Source organism: Aythya marila (genome assembly GCF_965140915.1).
Source record: "Aythya marila genome assembly, chromosome: 8".
Classification (NCBI taxonomy): domain Eukaryota; kingdom Metazoa; phylum Chordata; class Aves; order Anseriformes; family Anatidae; genus Aythya; species Aythya marila.
The window spans coordinates 32734678-32752750 of NC_139049.1; the positions used below are offsets into that span (position 1 = coordinate 32734678).

The 18073-nt window shown below is 37.4% G+C and overlaps 1 protein-coding gene across 3 annotated transcripts in view; it reads right to left on the reverse strand.

Annotated features, from left to right (window-relative positions):
* Positions 1 to 18073, reverse strand: part of SLC44A5 (solute carrier family 44 member 5) — an 86803-nt gene that overhangs the window by 22172 nt on the left and 46558 nt on the right. For all 3 annotated transcript variants that reach the window (XM_082765567.1, XM_082765566.1, XM_082765565.1), the window contains exons 4-11: positions 14480 to 14564; positions 10736 to 10820; positions 6856 to 6984; positions 6008 to 6068; positions 4254 to 4377; positions 2967 to 3050; positions 984 to 1096; positions 393 to 524 (exon numbers count right to left, since the gene is read on the reverse strand). In XM_082765567.1, coding sequence (XP_082621693.1) covers positions 393 to 524; positions 984 to 1096; positions 2967 to 3050; positions 4254 to 4377; positions 6008 to 6068; positions 6856 to 6984; positions 10736 to 10820; positions 14480 to 14564 — 813 coding nt within the window. The remainder of the gene's footprint in view (positions 1 to 392; positions 525 to 983; positions 1097 to 2966; positions 3051 to 4253; positions 4378 to 6007; positions 6069 to 6855; positions 6985 to 10735; positions 10821 to 14479; positions 14565 to 18073) is intronic.

Consider the following 18073-nt stretch of genomic DNA (forward strand, 5'->3'; position numbering starts at 1 on the left):
GACCCTGTAAGAGAAGGCAATGAAGCACTCTTGAAAATAAAGATGATGAAATTTGTGAAGGGTCGTTCCACAGTCTAAGTGCAGCCTCCAAAAAAAAGCAGTGATCTGATCATAAGGAGTTCCACAAAGATGTGCATAGTTATTAATCTAATTTCTGTGTCTCTCCCAGAATCATTATTCACTGCCATCACCAGTGTGATTGCAGTATTTCCCTTTCCAAATACACTACTATCCTTTCTAAAACCAGGTATTTTGCACAATACAAAAAAAAGAATTCTTACCTGTCTGAATGACATGTTTGAAGGAGTTTTAACAAGGCAAACACTGCAAAAAGACAGTGATTGATTCTCCTGAATATCCATTAATTGATACAGGTTTTAAAGGGCACTTACTAAATGCTAGCCATGTTTGCCTCAATTGTAGGTACACTCTGAAGTCTGTCTGGAATCCGATATCGTAAACAGTGAGGTCAGATCCAGGTATGCCTTTGAGATGATCATACTCCCAGTAACAATGCCAGATGCCTTTTAAGAAGCAATTAACACAAAAAGTGTGCTTCTGAAGAGCGCAAAGACAAGTTTTTAAATATATATATATTTAATATTTAAAATTAATTTTTAAAATATTTTTACAAGCCAAGTATTATGTCCTCAACATGTCAGTAAACAAAAATCAAAAATGCATTACCAAGAAATTAGTCAATTATAAAATCACATGTACAAAAAGAAATATCAGTGCAAATGCATATACATTAAGCATACCGTAGGTAAATAATTCAGGTTACTATATCTGGTGCTAAGTGTCAGCACAGCTGAATTCTTACTACGTTTCACTGTCATTTAAGCATTTCTCACTAAACTGTGTCCAAAACTGAGCATTATTTATCTCAGTTGTACCATTTAATTGATATAATTACTGATTTTCCTTGTTCAGATTTAAGCAATAAGGAAAAATAGCCTCAGAAACTAGAAGATTATACCTACCATAACCTATAATTCCAATCACACCAAAGATGAAAATCCAGAAGAGAACCCCAGCTGTGAACCTCAACAGCACAAGGAAGAGCAGACTCACAATCATTGCAATGAACAACCCACTGGAGAGATAGGAGACAGAAACATGGGGGGAAAAAGTGTGAGAATCTTCCCTTTCTTCCATGCCTGTTACTCCAAGTGAAGGTCACTTTGTGTCACATGAGAATGATTTTTAAAACTGTATTTCAAAATCTTTGTTATGAAATAGATCCTCTTGGATATCATCTGCTATTAGAAACCAGTAGCTTAGATATGATGATCTCACAGGGCACAGCCAAAAATGTTTGTATACACTAGGTTCTCAGCTCAGCTGAATGGGACTAGCACCAAAAATGACTTTTTAGTCATTTACACCAGCTGAACAACTCACTGCCTTTTTCAGGACATGGTGTAGTCTACAGCATAGAAAGTTGAAGTAGAGGACTACCTGTGTGGGAGGACGTTACTGTTTTTTGTCTTCCATTAAAAATCCCTACTTGGAAAGGAACACTTTTAATAAAGTGACATTCTAGGAGCTTTCCTAAACAAAGATAATTAAGGTTAGGAAGAAAAACAGTGACTATTTACCCATCACAACAGGGAATGATCAGGATATTGTGATGCATAAAAAGAAACTTGTAAGAGCTGACTTATATGATCTATTAATGGAACCCCTATGAAACATAACTACAGACTGTTTTCTTTTTCTCAAGTCTGCACTAGGGAAATATTTATTCTCATTACACTCCCAGAAGGCAAGTCAAAAAGGAAAAAACAACTGTAAAAAGTCTTTTTACTTTTAGGTGAGGCATTCTAAAGCAATGTGAATAGTAATTCCCCTTCAACAAAAATCCAGCTTAGATGATTCAGAGAACATTTAATTTTTCAGAATTTTTGTAGGTGTTGTATCAGAATTTTGTATTGAGTACATACTCATAAAAATTTAAAATCTCTTGCCTGTGTTTGATAACTTCCCTTCTGAATGTTCCCAGTATTATTAGCCAGTTACCAAAGACAGGATGTGGGACAGCCTGATCATAGAGTCAAAAACGCTGAGATGTTTGGGGCCAACTAAGCCAGATGGGCAGAGGGACAAGAAATCACCTTATATTTTAAGTCTTTGTAAGCTAGCGTTACATCCTTGCCCCTAAAGTCTCCCTCGTGTGAAATGGCTTGTGGCGAATGGCTTGTTTAAAACTCAGAACATGTTCCTCAAAACAAGTTGTAGTTTTGGAGCTTATGGTTCTATTCTTGAAAGCAGTAGGCTACCTGTGCAAGTACTGACAGTACCCTGCTTAAATCTCTTTAGATATACATGAGTCCTAGTAACACCAAAACTGAGAGCATGGTAACAACTGTCCTCAACAGACAGTTTGCCTTAAACTGAAGCTTGAAGTAGTAGAAGTAGCTCACCACTACTTCTGTTTCAGTGCTGTATTTTTATTGATTGGTGATTAGTGAATATTAATTGCAAGACAAAGTTAATTTTATTCCATACTTCTTGTTCTTGACATTGCTTTGCCCACTTAATTGGGGCTAGCAGATTTATAATAGATTTAACTATACATTGAATTGGCAGTATGAATTTAGAAATTGTGTTTTATATAAATACCAATGGCACTTAGACACTTCAAATTGGTTTGAAAGTCTGTAAGAGTTTCAGTTTTGGAGTTACCACACAGATGGGTCCTGCAACATACCACCTCCCACTTTTCCTCATAGGATATTAAAACCTACTCCACATCAATTGACATTCTATGTATATATGCTGTGCTATCCTTACCTCATGTATGAAATCATAACATTACCATCATGTGATGACAGGAAGTTACAGTTGCTCCTTGAGTTTAAAAGTAGGATTGGTAACAAACACATACATGATCCGTATTTTTTCATTTCCTGTACAGTCCAAAGGGTGTTTGGAAGAATTACAAATTCCCATTAAAAACTTACATTAGTATCCAATACCAAGAAATGGCATAGTCTTCAAAAATTTTCATTCCAACTGATCGTGCATCCAAGACATTATTGATGCCGCTGAGAAAAGATAAACCAAAAAAAAGGTTGTTTTGGGTAAAAAAGCAGAATTTATTTTAACAACAAATAGGCCCAGTGAAAGAATTTGAAATATTGCTAGTAAGATCATATTACTATTCTCCTGCTTCATTTCTCTAACTACGCCAACATCAATCAGAATCATGCCAAAGAAAATTCTTCTGAAGTTAAGAATCCTCAATAAATTAAAAAAAACTGCATTAAAAAGTCTATACTGTTCCTGATAGAGCTTTACTAGAAAAGCTCTATGAGTGCTGATTATCACCAACTTTATCACCATAATTGCTTATTATGTCACAAGAAAATCATGTATTACTAAGATCTGCAGTGTGCTACAAGCCACACAGTTGTGACTCCAGGACTGCTAATAGCAGAGAAGCAGAAAAGAGTGCAGTGAAGATAAAGGTTGAATTTATGGAATTGTTTTCCTATCTCACAAAGTGCTTAGCCACATTCATGTTTTCCTAAAAGGAAATTAAAGATTTGGTAAGACTAGACAATGTGGTTGTACATGCCAGAAGAAGGGAACTTTACAGGTGTGGGTGTTATCAGGGTTGGTAAGGTGCTAGAGTTTGGCAGTTTTGGATTGAGAGGCATGAAGAGGTACCCCTGTTCTTCAGACAGGATGAGGACTCACAGAAGCTGGAAAAGTTCAGCTGTTCGGTATTTTTTTCTCATCCTGGTTAATACCCAGGATTGGAAGTGCTAGCTTTCCATCTGCAAGGGAGGTGTTACCATGCATCAGAGCCCAGTACATCACTTTTTGACCATTAGACATATTATTAAAAACTGGGGGCACCCTTAAGAGGTGAAATGCCCAGAGTAAAAACCATCATTGGAAGGAATAGCCAAGACAAAGAGGGTTTAATTTTATGCCTTCTTTAGCTTTCTTTAACACTAATTTTTGTTAGGAAAAACAAGAAAAATGACTTAAAAACTGAAAACCAATCACTTTGAGACAATCAAACTAAAACTTTTAGCTCCCTGCTCATTTTTTATAACACAATGATGGTTTCCCTTACTAGAACTATGCAGGTGCCCAGGCATAGAGACCATTTACTAGTAAATCTTGCCAGGTTACCTTCAGCCATTTGCTACAACAGATTCCAATTATTTTTTCAATTCCTAAATTATTTTACAATCTTATAATGCAGCAAATTAGACGTAAAGAACAGTAAAACCTACTTTGCAGCTTCCCTGAGATCAGTTACATTTCTTGTTTTCCCTCTTCCATCTCTGAACGTAGTCTGATTTGCCACAGTTAGCACGCCATTCTTTGTTGAAAAGTCTGGGAAGCATCTCTTAAGAACTATTCAGAATATCAAAGCAAAGGATGCACATTACATTTCATGATGAGCTCCACTTTCATCACCTGTTTTTTGCAACAAATTCTAACATATTTAAATCATTTCAGATTCATAGTCAATTGTTTTACACTTCATGATCTATTGACACATTGCATTTGACAAATATTAGAAGAACCATTATATTCAAGATAATGTTTTTATGCTCTGGGGCTTTTTGTCCTATGTTTGTATAAGTTCAGGTATGATGGGAGCATAACTTTCAACCGGCAATGCTATGTGCTACTAAATAACAGTAACAATATCTGTAGCACTTTAAGAATTTGTAATAAATACAGAACTTTCTCTTTGCCAGTATCTAGGCAGCTTACAAAAACTGCTGCTTCTCAAATATGTCATTTACACAGCAATAATCAAACCAGCCCCTGGGGACAGACTCAGCATAACTGGTCACAAATGGTACTAGCACCCAAACCAAGACATAGCAGCAAGCATCAGTGCTTCATATGCCAGATGACCTGCTGTACCAGATGTTATCACTAGATATCCTTGGAGAGGAGAAAATAGAAAAGACAAACTAGGTGGTGATTGTAAAAGAGAGAAAAGGAGAGATGGTTACATACTTTCTTTATGTGCCTTGGTCTTTGGTGCAAGAAGTCCTGGTTTTCATTTTTGAAAGGAAGAGCGGGTCACTCCTCCTACACAGCTGAACTTGAACTTTATATAAGAATTCTGTGCTTTCTTTATTTAGTTCTAATATAAACTGATGCCAGAGTTCAATATTCAGTCTAGACTATCTATTCTACCAATTATTGTGAGGATATAATTAAGTAACATGCCTCTCCTGTAATGTTTGCCCCCTATTGTCATCTAAAAGAAGCTAATAGCTTTGCAAATTAATTTTCTGCCTTTTGGGTGAGCACATCAGTTTCAATAAAAATTCTTATTTTTATTAAAGAGAATCCATGTTTCCTCTTGTTGATAACCTGCCCCCAATTTACATGATGCCTACTTTAAAGCATGGAAAAATAAACAGCAATTTCTTATTTGCATGAGTTTCTGGGTCAGTGGCAGATACTCTTGATATTACACTTCTGTAGCTGAGATCTACTCTGAGATCTGTGGTTATCTACTCAGAAATACCTGCTGACCAGAGTGACCAAAACACCTTTTGGCTCCTCCGTTACTGATCTGTATGCCATGCAGAGCCAGCATCATAACAAATAATTGTGCCGCATTGTAATTGTGCTCAAGTATCATTTGAACTTTAATAGCTGGCCATATGATCCTTCTTACATTCATGATACTTTCTTGATGCCAGTGGGGTTGCTTGCTCACATATTTTAAAAGACACAATTTGAACTGTAAATCTTTTTCTATTAGTGACGATTCATGAACAAAAAAGAGCTCATCTTGACCTGATCACATGCTGAATGTTCACAGACAGCAGTTAGAAAAAAAAATAAAAATCTTTATACTTTCAAGCTGTTTAAGATTGAATAATACATGTAGTCACTATCAGATAACAGACAGCTCTTAGGGAGCTTGCCACAGACTACTTTTCAGATCAGAGTTGTGCTTTAATGTGAACGCTAATACTCTGCTAAGATGTGTGTAAGAAGTAGAACCACTCACAAGGCCTGCTTGGAATGATCATCGAAGGACAATCTTCATCACGTAGAACTTGAGCAACAGACTAAAAGAGGAAAAATAGGAATGCTGAATACATAACAGAATAACTAAATGCTTTTCATTTCTCACCCAGTCTGAGAAAATGTCCCAAACTGGGTTTTGTAGCTTCCTCCCTGAACTTGACTGGTGGAGCTGCAATACACATTCACGATGTGAAAATCTAAACTGTCAGTGTGATTTGGGAAAAGACTATTTTCCTTGCCTTTTCTGGTGACAAAAAAAAGAAAAGACCTGCTCATTTTGTATCTTTATCTAGGTCCGAGGTGACTGGGCAGTTGTTCCTTGCCTCCTCTTCACTTTTTCTCTTAAAGTAGAGTAAAAAGCTAACACAATTTTGTTGATTCACAAGGTTTTTTAAAGACAGAAGAAATACTGCAATACGCTTCAGTGCAAAATCAGTTATATGAAGGATAGATTAAATTTTCCTAGCTAAAAAATATTGACTATGCAGCTGTAGATGATGTAGCAGCCTTAAGAACTCGGCTGAGACATATTCTCTACTGCTGTGGAGTACCTAACTACTGGAGACTTCCTTGCCACAGTACTGTACCTACACAGGTAGCTGCAAATATTCTTGCAAGCAAACAGTATCCACTGAAAGAGTGGGGAATTTGGTATGCATACAATACTTAAGCCTTGATTAAATCAGTATCAAACCATATATACAGGACAACTCCTTATATGGTGAAACAGAAATAATTCAAAGCTCTGATGTAGCCCAGTAAAATCATGTGTATTACATATTGCTTGAAGAAAAAAATGTATTCCATCACCTTTGTATACATACACACCTTGCGAGGATTGTTAAAACCAGGTTTGCAGAACTGCTTAAAGTAATTCCACTGATCTGGTTTATATCTGTAGGAAGCCTGAACATCAATATAGGTTGCAAACCTGTCTGGGCACTTTGAGACACAAAGCTACAAGAAAAGAAAAAAAAATGAGTAAAGATGCACTGGGAGCAGAGAAAGGTAATAAAAGTCAATGTAATTAAAAAGAAAGAAAAAGGTCACCTATAAAAGTGCACAGTTTTATGCAATTGTCTGAAGCAATACTGTAGTATATAGGAAGGCACACGAGTTTTGCTTTTGAATCTCCAGATGAATAATTCTAAAACTGTTTGATAGAATACATTTCAAAGTCTCTCCTCATATCTGGCATATCAAGCTGCTCTCCATATCTTCTTAGGTTCTACACATTCTGGTACATACACAGAGCTTTAAGTCTAATCAAAACAAAATTTCTGTTTGAGCACAAGGAAAAAATTGGGGGCCCTCCTCTGCTGCCATCAGTAGTAGCATATATAGAATCATTGAATCAGAATATTCTGAGTTGGAAGGGACCCACAAGGATCACTGAATCCAACTCCTGGCTCCATACAGGAGCACCCCAAAATCAGACCCTGTGTGACAGCATTGTCCAAATGCTTCTTGAACTTCACCAGGCTCAGTGTTGTGACCACTGCCCTGGGGAGCCTGTTCCAGCACCCAAACCACCCCCTCAGTAAAGAACCTTTTCCTAACACCTAGCCTGACCCTCCCCTGTCACAGTTCCTTGCTGTTCCCTTGGCTCCTGTCACTGTAACCAGAGAACAGAGATCAGTACCTGCCCCTCTGCATGAGGCCTCCCCTCAGCCTCCTCCCCTCTAGGCTGAGCCAACCAAGGGACCACAGCTGCTCCTCATCTGTCTTGTTCTCTAGGCCCCTCAGCATCTTCATAACCTTTTTTAGACCTTCTATAATAATTGGTTATATGAGCCAGGTGGTGCAGCAGCTATTTTCACAGGATAAATGGCATTTCTTTCCATTACATTTATAAGAAGAACTTCACTTTTTTTTTTTTTTTAAAAAAAAAAAAAAAGGTCTCATGCAGCTGAAACTAAACTACCCTTCTACACAATTTCTTCAGTCTAATACATCTCCACAGATAACATTCAATTAGGTGTGTATCACTCAAATAAAGGTAACATTTTATGACTGACTAATGACAAATCTCTAATTACAAAGCAAGTGAGGTTAACATTTCAGGAATGAAATTCACAGTGCAGCAGGTACAGCCAGTATAAATAGGATTTATATGCGAAACTTAGGGAAGGCTGGGGTTTGATGAATGTATCCACTCAAGAGATTCTGATTAGGTAATGGAGAAGCAGCTGCCCTAGAACACAGGCTCTAAAGGCTTTCCTGGTCACTAGAATCATGCAAGTGTACAGCTATGCTGACCTCTTCAGTGTTGCTTATTGCTGTAAGCCAGTTTGAAGTCCATCTTCTTAGGAAATTTCAGCCTTTTCCAGAAGGCTGTTCTCTGTTTCCAAAGCTGTGCTGTTCAAACACCCTTTGCAAAGCTTTGCTACCCAAGTACCAGAGAGATGCCGTTTGCAGTTATATTTCACCTCAAGGGCATTCTGCCACATACAGTTCATCTAAAGGAATATTGGGAAAAGATCTTGGGTTAATCCTTAGATTAACAGGCTAATCCTTGGAACAGGCTAGAGGCTAGATGCTGTAAGAGGATCTTTCTTGATGAGTACTATGGTCCTGTGGACTACCCAGAAGGCAAGGAGCAAAGAAAGAAGAGCTTTTTCCTTGTTGGGCCAACAGGTGACTATGAGTATACACTTTACCATAATCTCAGTTTCCCACCTATGAAACAGGCAATGAAATATGTTGTTTGTGGGTCCAGTGAACTGTAATAACAGTTTGTAAATCCAGTCTTACTCTAGAACTGAAGCTCTTCCCATGTCAGTTCTTGTTTGTTTTGTTTGTTTGTTTGTTTTTGTTTGTTTGTTTTTATCCTGAACTATTTGATGAGAAAGGGACAGGAATGAAAGATCTCTGCAGTTCAAAAGAGGTATTATCAAAGAAAAGTTTCTTCAGCATTTTCGCAAAATACCAGGGTATTAAACCTCTGCAGCACCAAACAGCAATCAAGAACATTCTCAGCTTTGGAGATATATGTCTGAAAATAAACATAGTAACTATCTTCCCTCCCCCAAACTCCGTTTCAAGAAGTATTCCACCTTTCTTGACTCACAACCACCACCAACTTGACCACAGTACTAGCCAATTCCCACATAATGACTCAGTATTTCTAGACAGCCTGAATTGTTCCAGTAACAAAAGAGTCCAAAGGCTGCAGGGTAATAATGCTGGTGTCTGATTGTGGGTAGGTGGGGAATCCTGAAACAAATTTGATGATGATAAAATTTCCACTCTGTCAGCACCTGAATAGTGTTAAGAGGGTTCTTGCTCTCCCTTCCTGGAGATACCCATCTCTTCAGCTGTTTTAAATAGTCCATACAGTCACACTAACTGATGGGCCAGAAAGATCTAGCAAGGACTAGGATCAGGAGTAAGGACAAGCTGGAATTTAACCACTTCAAAATGACAGTGAAATAAAAAGATAATTACCATATGTAAATTGGTTACTATCTAACAGCCCTCATCCAAAGTAGCACTGGATTTCTCTGAATGTTGTCAAGCTGACTGAGACCAAATTCTATCACCTAGTTCATTTATACGCTACAATTACTTTGGCAGCAAGGGTGGATCAGAGCAGTCCTGCTCCTAACTCCCAACTTAATCCCACGACATAATTTGTTGCTTTCCAAAATGAACCGATATAACTGTTTGTACAATTGAATTATTGAAACATAGAATCACAGAATATCCCAAGTTGGAAGGCACCCACAAGGATCACCCAGACCAAATCCTGAGTCCCCAAAGAACCACCCAAAAAATCAGAGCACATTTCTGAGAGCACTGACCAAACGCTTCTTGAACTCTGGCAGGCTCAGTGCCATGACCACTTCCCCAGCAAGCCTGTTTCAGTACCTGACCACCTTCTTAGTAAAGAACCGTCTCCTAACACCCAGCCTGACCCTCCCATGTCCCAGCTCCAGACTGTCCCCTCGGGTCCTATCGCACATCACCAGAGAGCAGAGATCAATGCCTGTCTCTCTGCTCGCTTTGTGAGAGAACTGCAGGCTGCCATGAGGCCTCTCCTAAGTCTTTTCTTCTCCAGGATGAACAATCCAAGTAATTTCTGCTGTTCCTCATACATCTTGCCCTCTGGACCCTTCAATTGCTCAGCAAAACAGGTCAATAAAATCGTCTAATTTTAAAAAGATCAGAAGAACAATTTTAACCCACATGAGGTCAGTGACAGGGATTATTTCACAGCTTCACAGTAATTTGCAGCACAGTTAACAGAGTACTGTGGCATTAGCCAAAAATAATCTTTTTTCAATTTTGAAAGCACCATAAGATCTAACTATACCCAGAAACTGCTCTCACTGGGGATATGTACATTTTCTTGTACACATCCAGTTTGGAAAATCCTTGATGTTAATCAAAATTATTTTTTGCATACACTTACTACTACTGAACAGCTGCCTGTGATAAATTTATGAATAACAAGTCACTTTATCCAGCTAGACAGACTTTTATTCAATGCTGATCCAAAATAGCCAATCTTGTACATTCCTATTTATTTTCTTCTGACCATCACAGGTGACAGATACTGTATGCTATACATGTCATCTGTAAAACAATCATATAATGTTTCACAGAACATGAAAAGCAATTTTAAAATCCATACAAATGTATGTCTAGTTCCTAAGCACCATGACTAAGAGGCAGGGAAAATATCTTAGCTCTGTATTTCACTCACCTGTGTTGTAGGGCACTGTAGGTTTATTAACACTACTGGGCTGGCACATTTCAGAATGTTAAAGTAAAACAGAATGGTCTTGTTCCTATAAAGAGAATACAAGATAATTAATTTTATAAATATGGGTGCTTACACATCCTACCACACCAAAATTTATAGCATAAATTAGTATTTTAATTCCTTTATTCAGAATGCACATATTGCAAACACAAGACAAAAGACAAATCCCAAACAGATACTGAATGTTCTTTTAAACCAGAATCTTTTTTTAATAAAGAATTTTAATTTTGAACAGTTTTTCCACAGTCAGGAGTTTAAGCTGAAACAACCCTAGGTACTATAAGAGTTAGAAGGTGTCTGCAGTTCTGCCTCTAAAAAGGGAAAGACTGTTTGGTAAAACACCTCTGCAAAACTCTGTGGTTCCTTTGCTTGTACTGAATATATTGTGTATGTACTGCATATTAGAAATGTTACATTGTAAAAGCTGATTATATTGCTGAGCAGAAGGTGGCACCAAAATCAATGAAACTGCATATTAAAAACATTACATTGTGAAAGTTGATTACTTTGCTGAGCAGAAGGTGGCACCAAAATCAATCAAAAGCTTTTATGGTTGGATACTGAAAGCAGATAGCCAGGAAACGGAATGATTGTAGAATCTCAAAACAATGCTCATAAACCTTTTTTTTGATATAAAGGACAGCCTGAGGGTTTTGCACCCCACAATCCCCACACTTGACAATTTCTGGAAACTGAGGCCTTGAGGTAGCTGTCACCTCAGTTTGGATTTATTGAAAACTGATGACTCCAGGGCCTCGATGTCTTTCTTGTAGTGAGAGGCCCAAAACTGAACACAGTACTCAAAGGACTTGCCTTTCATGAACCCATCCTGGCTGGGCCTGATCCCTCGGTGTTCCCGCATACATTGCATGATTGCATTCAAGATGACCTGTTCTGTCACCTTTTCTGGCTCCAAGGTCAGGCTGACAGGCCTGTAGTTCCCTGGGTCCTCCTGATGACCCTTCTTATAGATGGGCGTCACATTAGCAAGTCTCCAGTCATCCAGGACCTCTCCGGATGACCAAGATCACTGATAGATGATGTAAAGCAGCCCAGCAATCATATCCACCAACTTCCTCGTCTCCCTTGGGTGGATCCCATCTGGTCCCACGGACTTGTGACAGTCCATGTCTCTAACTGTTTCCACCTGAACTTTGCAGGGGGCTTCTGCTTATGTTCCCAGACTTCCAGGTCGGGAGGATGAGTACCCTGAGGATAAGTGGTCTGGCTAGTAATGCATATACTCCCCTGTAGCCTGTGATGTGCAAGAAAACACAATACAACACTGTCTGAGCCACCACTGATGCAAACCAAGGCAATGCAACACAGAAAGAGCTCTGCCCTGGGAATAGGATGGATATATTAATAATGAAGTGCTTTTGGGGTAATCCCCATTCTAGGACATATACAGCGAGCTGCTGAATATGGTTATGTCTACAAAGCCATTATATAGCAAGTTTTGTATATATAGCAATCATACATTCAAGCTCCTTTTAAAACTGAGATTAGGTCAACTGCCTGACATTTTAGATGCGTAATTTGTTTTTAGTGCAGTGTGTTCTATTATGTGCTGTTTAACAAAACATGCACATTAGCAAATACAATTCACTAGTTTTTGTTTCTTCAAATCAAAATAATAAAATTTTGGACTGAAATGTCATTTTTCTCCGATAGTTTATTGTGAGTATTTACAGTCTGTAAACTTCTCTAAGCCATTAATGAAATCTTTTTTTTTTTTTTTTTTTTTTTCAGATGTGTTAGCCCACTTGCTGATATTACCGGCAGAAAACAAAGATTAAGCATATAGGTAACAAAAGGAAACAGCCACTGAAAACTAGGTCTGTGTCCATTACAGTGAAACACTATTGTATTCCATGTTTACACTATGCTCTGTAGAAGGCAAAACAAGCTTACAGATTCCATGAAGATTAATGGATGGTTTACAGTGGAGTATGAAGAGGCCTAAAAGATACTCTAATGATAAAGTTCCACACAAAGATTCTATACAAAGTAGAATTAACTTGAATACATGGAATTCATTAGAGTTCAGCTCTTTTTTTCTTTTTTTTTTTTCCTTTTTTTTCTTTTTTCACAAACTGTGAGTGTTGGCTTATCGGCTCCTCTTTTCTACTGCTCAGTGAGATTGCTGGGGATGCTTGTTCCAAGCAAAAAATTCAAATCACAGAGACTGTCATCACTTCGCAATTCAGAGATCACAGATTAAGCCTGCAGGGACTTTGGAAAACCATAGTTATGGGTTAGTCTTTCTCACTTCTTATGGTATCCATAAAGGACTGATAAGCACATCCCACACCTCCACTTTTGGGAACCAGAGGGACTTGTTCAGAGGAGCCTCCTGGCAGGCCCTAATACTAATATTGTCATAACACTCCTCCTTTTCTAGTAAATTATATTGTGTAACTTTTGGCTTAATTTTTTATAAAGAACTCCTCCATGTGGCAAATAAAATACAGACTGGAAATCATGGTGTAAGAAATAATTGAAGACTTGAATAACAAAAAGAAAGAGGCAATGAGAATGGGTAATCAGAATTAAATCTGGCTACATATCACACACAGTGCATGGATGCTGTATGCCCCAGACCACCAAACCTATTTAGCTGCTGCTGCTTCCCATGGACCAGAGAGGGGGCAAAGACAGAGCAAAGAACAGAAGAAGGGGAACACTTTTGCTCCTAGTTCTTTCTCTTCATAGAGGAAGAGGACTCTTCTGGTCACTCGCCAACAACTGTTAGAAAGAATCTTAGTCAGAGAGTGCAACAGGTCTTGTCCTCTTACAGTCCCTAGCATTTGTGTTTCCTCTCTAAAAAGAGCTTGAGAGGATACAAAGTACTAGCTCTTCTTCTCTCTCCTGCTTCCACTTCCTCTCTACTGCTCCCCCCCCTTTTGCATTAGCCTTTGAGCAGTCCCTTCATCAGCCTCTTTTTTTAAAAAAGAAACAAAACTCTTAAATTTTGTTTCATAAAAAAGTTTTAGATTTTCAGAGGAAACAATAATGTGATATCCTTCTTTCCTGAGCAGCTGTTTTCATGCAGAAATACTCTGTTGATATTAACTAATAAATTTAATTCTTGTAATTTCAAAGCTAAGAGATTAGGAAATTGAGACAATTAAACAGAGCTGTTTGGCTGGTATCTCCAAGAAAGGTATGGCTACAGCTGCCTGACCACACATTCTGCTCTCCACTATCCCCAGATAAGCAGTAGCAGAAAACAAGACCTTTACCATATGTTCTTTTATGGTATTTGGAGCTTATTGAGAGAAACTGAGAACCTGGCTACAATGCTTTAAGGACTACATTTATCCAAATGTGGACAGAAGAATTTCTCAAATGGTTATTAAATATCCTAAACTTCACAGCCAGAAGCTGAGCCAGCTAGTCACTTTCAATGCAATCAGTGATGCAATCAGCTATAATTATACTTTACCAAAAATATTCTTTGAATGAGAACAACTGCACTGCAGTAATAACTCGTGTCTAGATTTGCACCGAAGGATTAATCTATTTATGAATTTTATTTGGAATAAATACAAGAAGAGGAAATCAAGTGTAGTTGTCTCTTCAGCTTTGCACAAGAACCAATTGCACAGAGAGAATTTGAAACCTCACTTTTTGTTCTTAGTGCATAAGTCATAAAGATAGGTATTTGGATTTAGTACTCACTCATTGAAGGTGTCTTTTTGACCACAGAACTGCCCATAGCTGTCAGTTGGATAAATCACTTTCCTAGGATCACCGTGCACCCAAGCTGCAAATACACATATATCTTTTAACATTACAGTAAAGTGTATAGCAATAACTTGATAGTAGTTGAAATTTACTAGCATGAAAATGTCACCTCTCATGTATCATTTTAATTTTTGTTGATTGCCTCTGAAGAGTATTGATTTGTAGATTTCCTAGCGAAAAAATAAATAAATAAAAACAGAACAAAACAAAAAAAGCTTCCTTAATGACTAGCCAATGACTAGTCTTTGAACTACTGACTACCAATTGCTGATCTGCCTTTAAGTCACAGAAATTTCATTTTTCTAAAGCATCATCTGAAAGTAAACTATAGTTCCAGAATATAATTCCTTATCAGTACCCTGAGCTAACACACTAAAATCAGGTTGCTAGAGAACACTAAAAAAATCCTCTTAACAACCATTTCCTTGTGTCTGTATTATGTGTAAAAGATTGCAGTTATTACGAAGTTTTCAGTCCCAGCTTTCCCTCTCTTGTGCAATACATTACTGAATGCCAGAAGCCAAACTTTAGGTTTTGACCTATGTATACTACCTTGAATTTGCTTCTCTGTAATTACACCATTTTCTCTCCACTTTGTGGCATTAAATTTAGCCAACTGTGAAACTGTCATTTTCCTCAAGGTCACTTTGGTGAGAATAATAGTGCTTATTATAACAATTATTATATGTGCAGTAGAGACAGAACCTATACAAGATCTCAGAGCAGCAAATTACAAATCTAATGGAATGTTTGGAACAGATACGCAACATAGTTTTTTTTACTTTTGCAAGTAGTTATAATAACGTCCACCAAAAGAGAATCTGTAATGTTACTTTTCACCTTGTATGGTTTTAAGTTACCAAAATAAATCCCCTAGTTTATTTTAACATATCTCATTTTGCTTGTGTTCTGGAATTTTTAAATTTGTTGCCTGGTAACAACCAACTTCTGAACTTCCAGACTGATCGCATTTCAGATTAACTGTGGTATTCTGATGCTCACAGAAAGCTGAAGTGCTTCACTGGTGTTAAACCCCATTTATTTTTTTTCTTTGTTAAACCCCACTTACTTATTTCATTAACACTAGCTAATGGGAACATTCAGGAGACATGAACTATCAGCTCTCACCTGTAGGCAACTGAAAACTCAATTACACGTATGTATGCATGACATCACATAGCTCTCTGGTGATTGCACTGTTGTCTGTTAGTTATGCCATGTACACTTTCTTCCATTGTGATTCAGACAATAAGTAGTGTTTCCTTATACTTTAGTAAGACCTTACTTTTCATAAACTTAAAAATCTGAGCTCAAATGAATCAAGCTCCTATACAGATCTGAAAAGCCTTTCAGGCCTTATTTGTATGATGTTAAATGACTCTTCTACATCAGTGTTTTCCTAGGCTAAAAATTAGTGTTTTAAATTATTATTTTATTTGACACTTTATGAAACAGGAACCAGTGGAGATAAACCCCACCATGCCAGTTCCAAAGTACTGATGAGAATTTAGTAGCAAGACTTAAAGATCCTTTGTACATATAATTTGGAAGTAGCTGCTACAGCCAATAATACCCCTTACTAAGGTAGCATTTTAAACCTGGAATTATTTTTAATTCCTCAGACAAACTTGGGAAAAAGGAGATAAGCAATGTAAAGTAATTGTTTGGTGTCTCAGTGTATTGCTTATGTACACAGCAATCTTTTCCTAAGGATCTTTCCACCAGAAAGGTCAATGTGATTCAGGCTTACTTCCTTCAGTCTGTTTCAATGGACTAATATAGCCATCAGGAATAAAACTCTGCTCATTAAATTAGCAGGGCAGTGTATCATCCTCTCACTCTTCAGTTGCAACAGAAGCTCTGCTGAAATCTTTCAAAAGTCTCTTTTTCACAGGGTTTGTGTCAATCCTTGGTCTCAGGTTTCATCACTCATCGTTTTCAGTGTATTTCTCAATTACTAATAGAAAATAGTAGAATATAAATGATGGAGCATACTACTCACTTCTCAATAGAATTTCTGTACAGACTGTTCCTGCTTTGCCATTACCAAATTCTCTAAAACTTCTCTTGCTTGGCAGTAGCTGTCCTGTATGCCTGAGGATTCAGTCATGTTTTTACTAAAACAATATCTAAACTAATTTGATTTAAAAGATAGATTGAGCACACTTTTCTTTATGAAATTCCACCACTGGAATCAGCTGCTGGGTCAACAGAGGAAGACGCTTCTCAGCTAAATTCCAAAGTGAAACAAAAAAGAATTAGTCCGCTTTACAACATAAACATTTAGCATTTGATTAACTCAGCAGCAGAAGGAGAAGGGAAATGACCAGAAGAGAAAATATGTGCTTCTTTCACTGGCTGTGCCAGGCCTTAAACATCAAGATTAATAAACATTTCTCTGCCACTTTTTTTTGCAAACTGAGAACAATGACAGTGAAAAAATCCATGTCATAAATACACAATTTTTTTTTTCTGGCATAAGCAGTGCAGAATAAGTATCTAATTCAACAATTCTGACTGAGGGAAGAAGGCTATTATAAGAACTAGTTTGACAGAGCAGCATGTTTTGTGTGTTTTGCTGTACTATTGGTGACCCACTATCAAGCACTAAATAAAACAGAATCCAGTCATTCAGATTTTTTTTCTGAGCACATTCTAATAGTCATAAGGCTGTGGTCTGAGTGCTGGCACAAACAAAAATGAGATGAAAAAAGAAAATTAAAGAACAGCTGAACCATATTACACAGTTGAGCCAACCCCCAGAGCAGCAGCATGACATTATATGATAGCACCATTTCGTTGTCAGGAGGTTTGCAGTTATGTCAGCGCTTTTACTGATGTGGAGCCAACACACATGGACAGTATCAAAAATACCTATTGCCTGTCAATCTGAATGTCTATCAGGTGTACTCCTCTTTTTCTGTGCTCTAGGGCTATGTTGTTGGTTGTAAAGGATGGAAAGCTCCCTGTCAAGGAAAAAACGTGATTAGAACAGTGGCATCTTTTGATACTTAAAAAATAACCACAAATCTGTTTATACTATCTGCTTCATTCCCTCTACTGTGTACTTTCAAAAGGGCAGTCTTTCACATTATTAATTTGCTTCTCTTAAATGTATTTTTTAATGTTTTAATGTGTGCAGAACCTAACCTGAAAATTGAGAAATTGTTCTAACAGATTTTTAACACAAGCAATTTAGTAATGCTTTGAAGCAGGTAGTGGCACACATGATGCAGAATTTGTAAATCCATGCTGAATACACTGAAGTTGTATAAACATCCTTTTGAGCAATACAACAAAAGCAATTACTTCAAATTAATCTGTCCTTTGGAACATGAGGCTCGTTTCCAATAGAACTTATTTGTTGCCTTTTATGTATATCTTTCTGAATCAAAATCATCATCAATTAAGACGCTAACTTCTGTAAAATATCACCCAGATAAACCCAAGGTCTCAGAAATATGTATGTAGTGTTAAGCCAGTTCCATAGGAAATAAAATTACATTGTTAAATTGGCACTATTAGCTC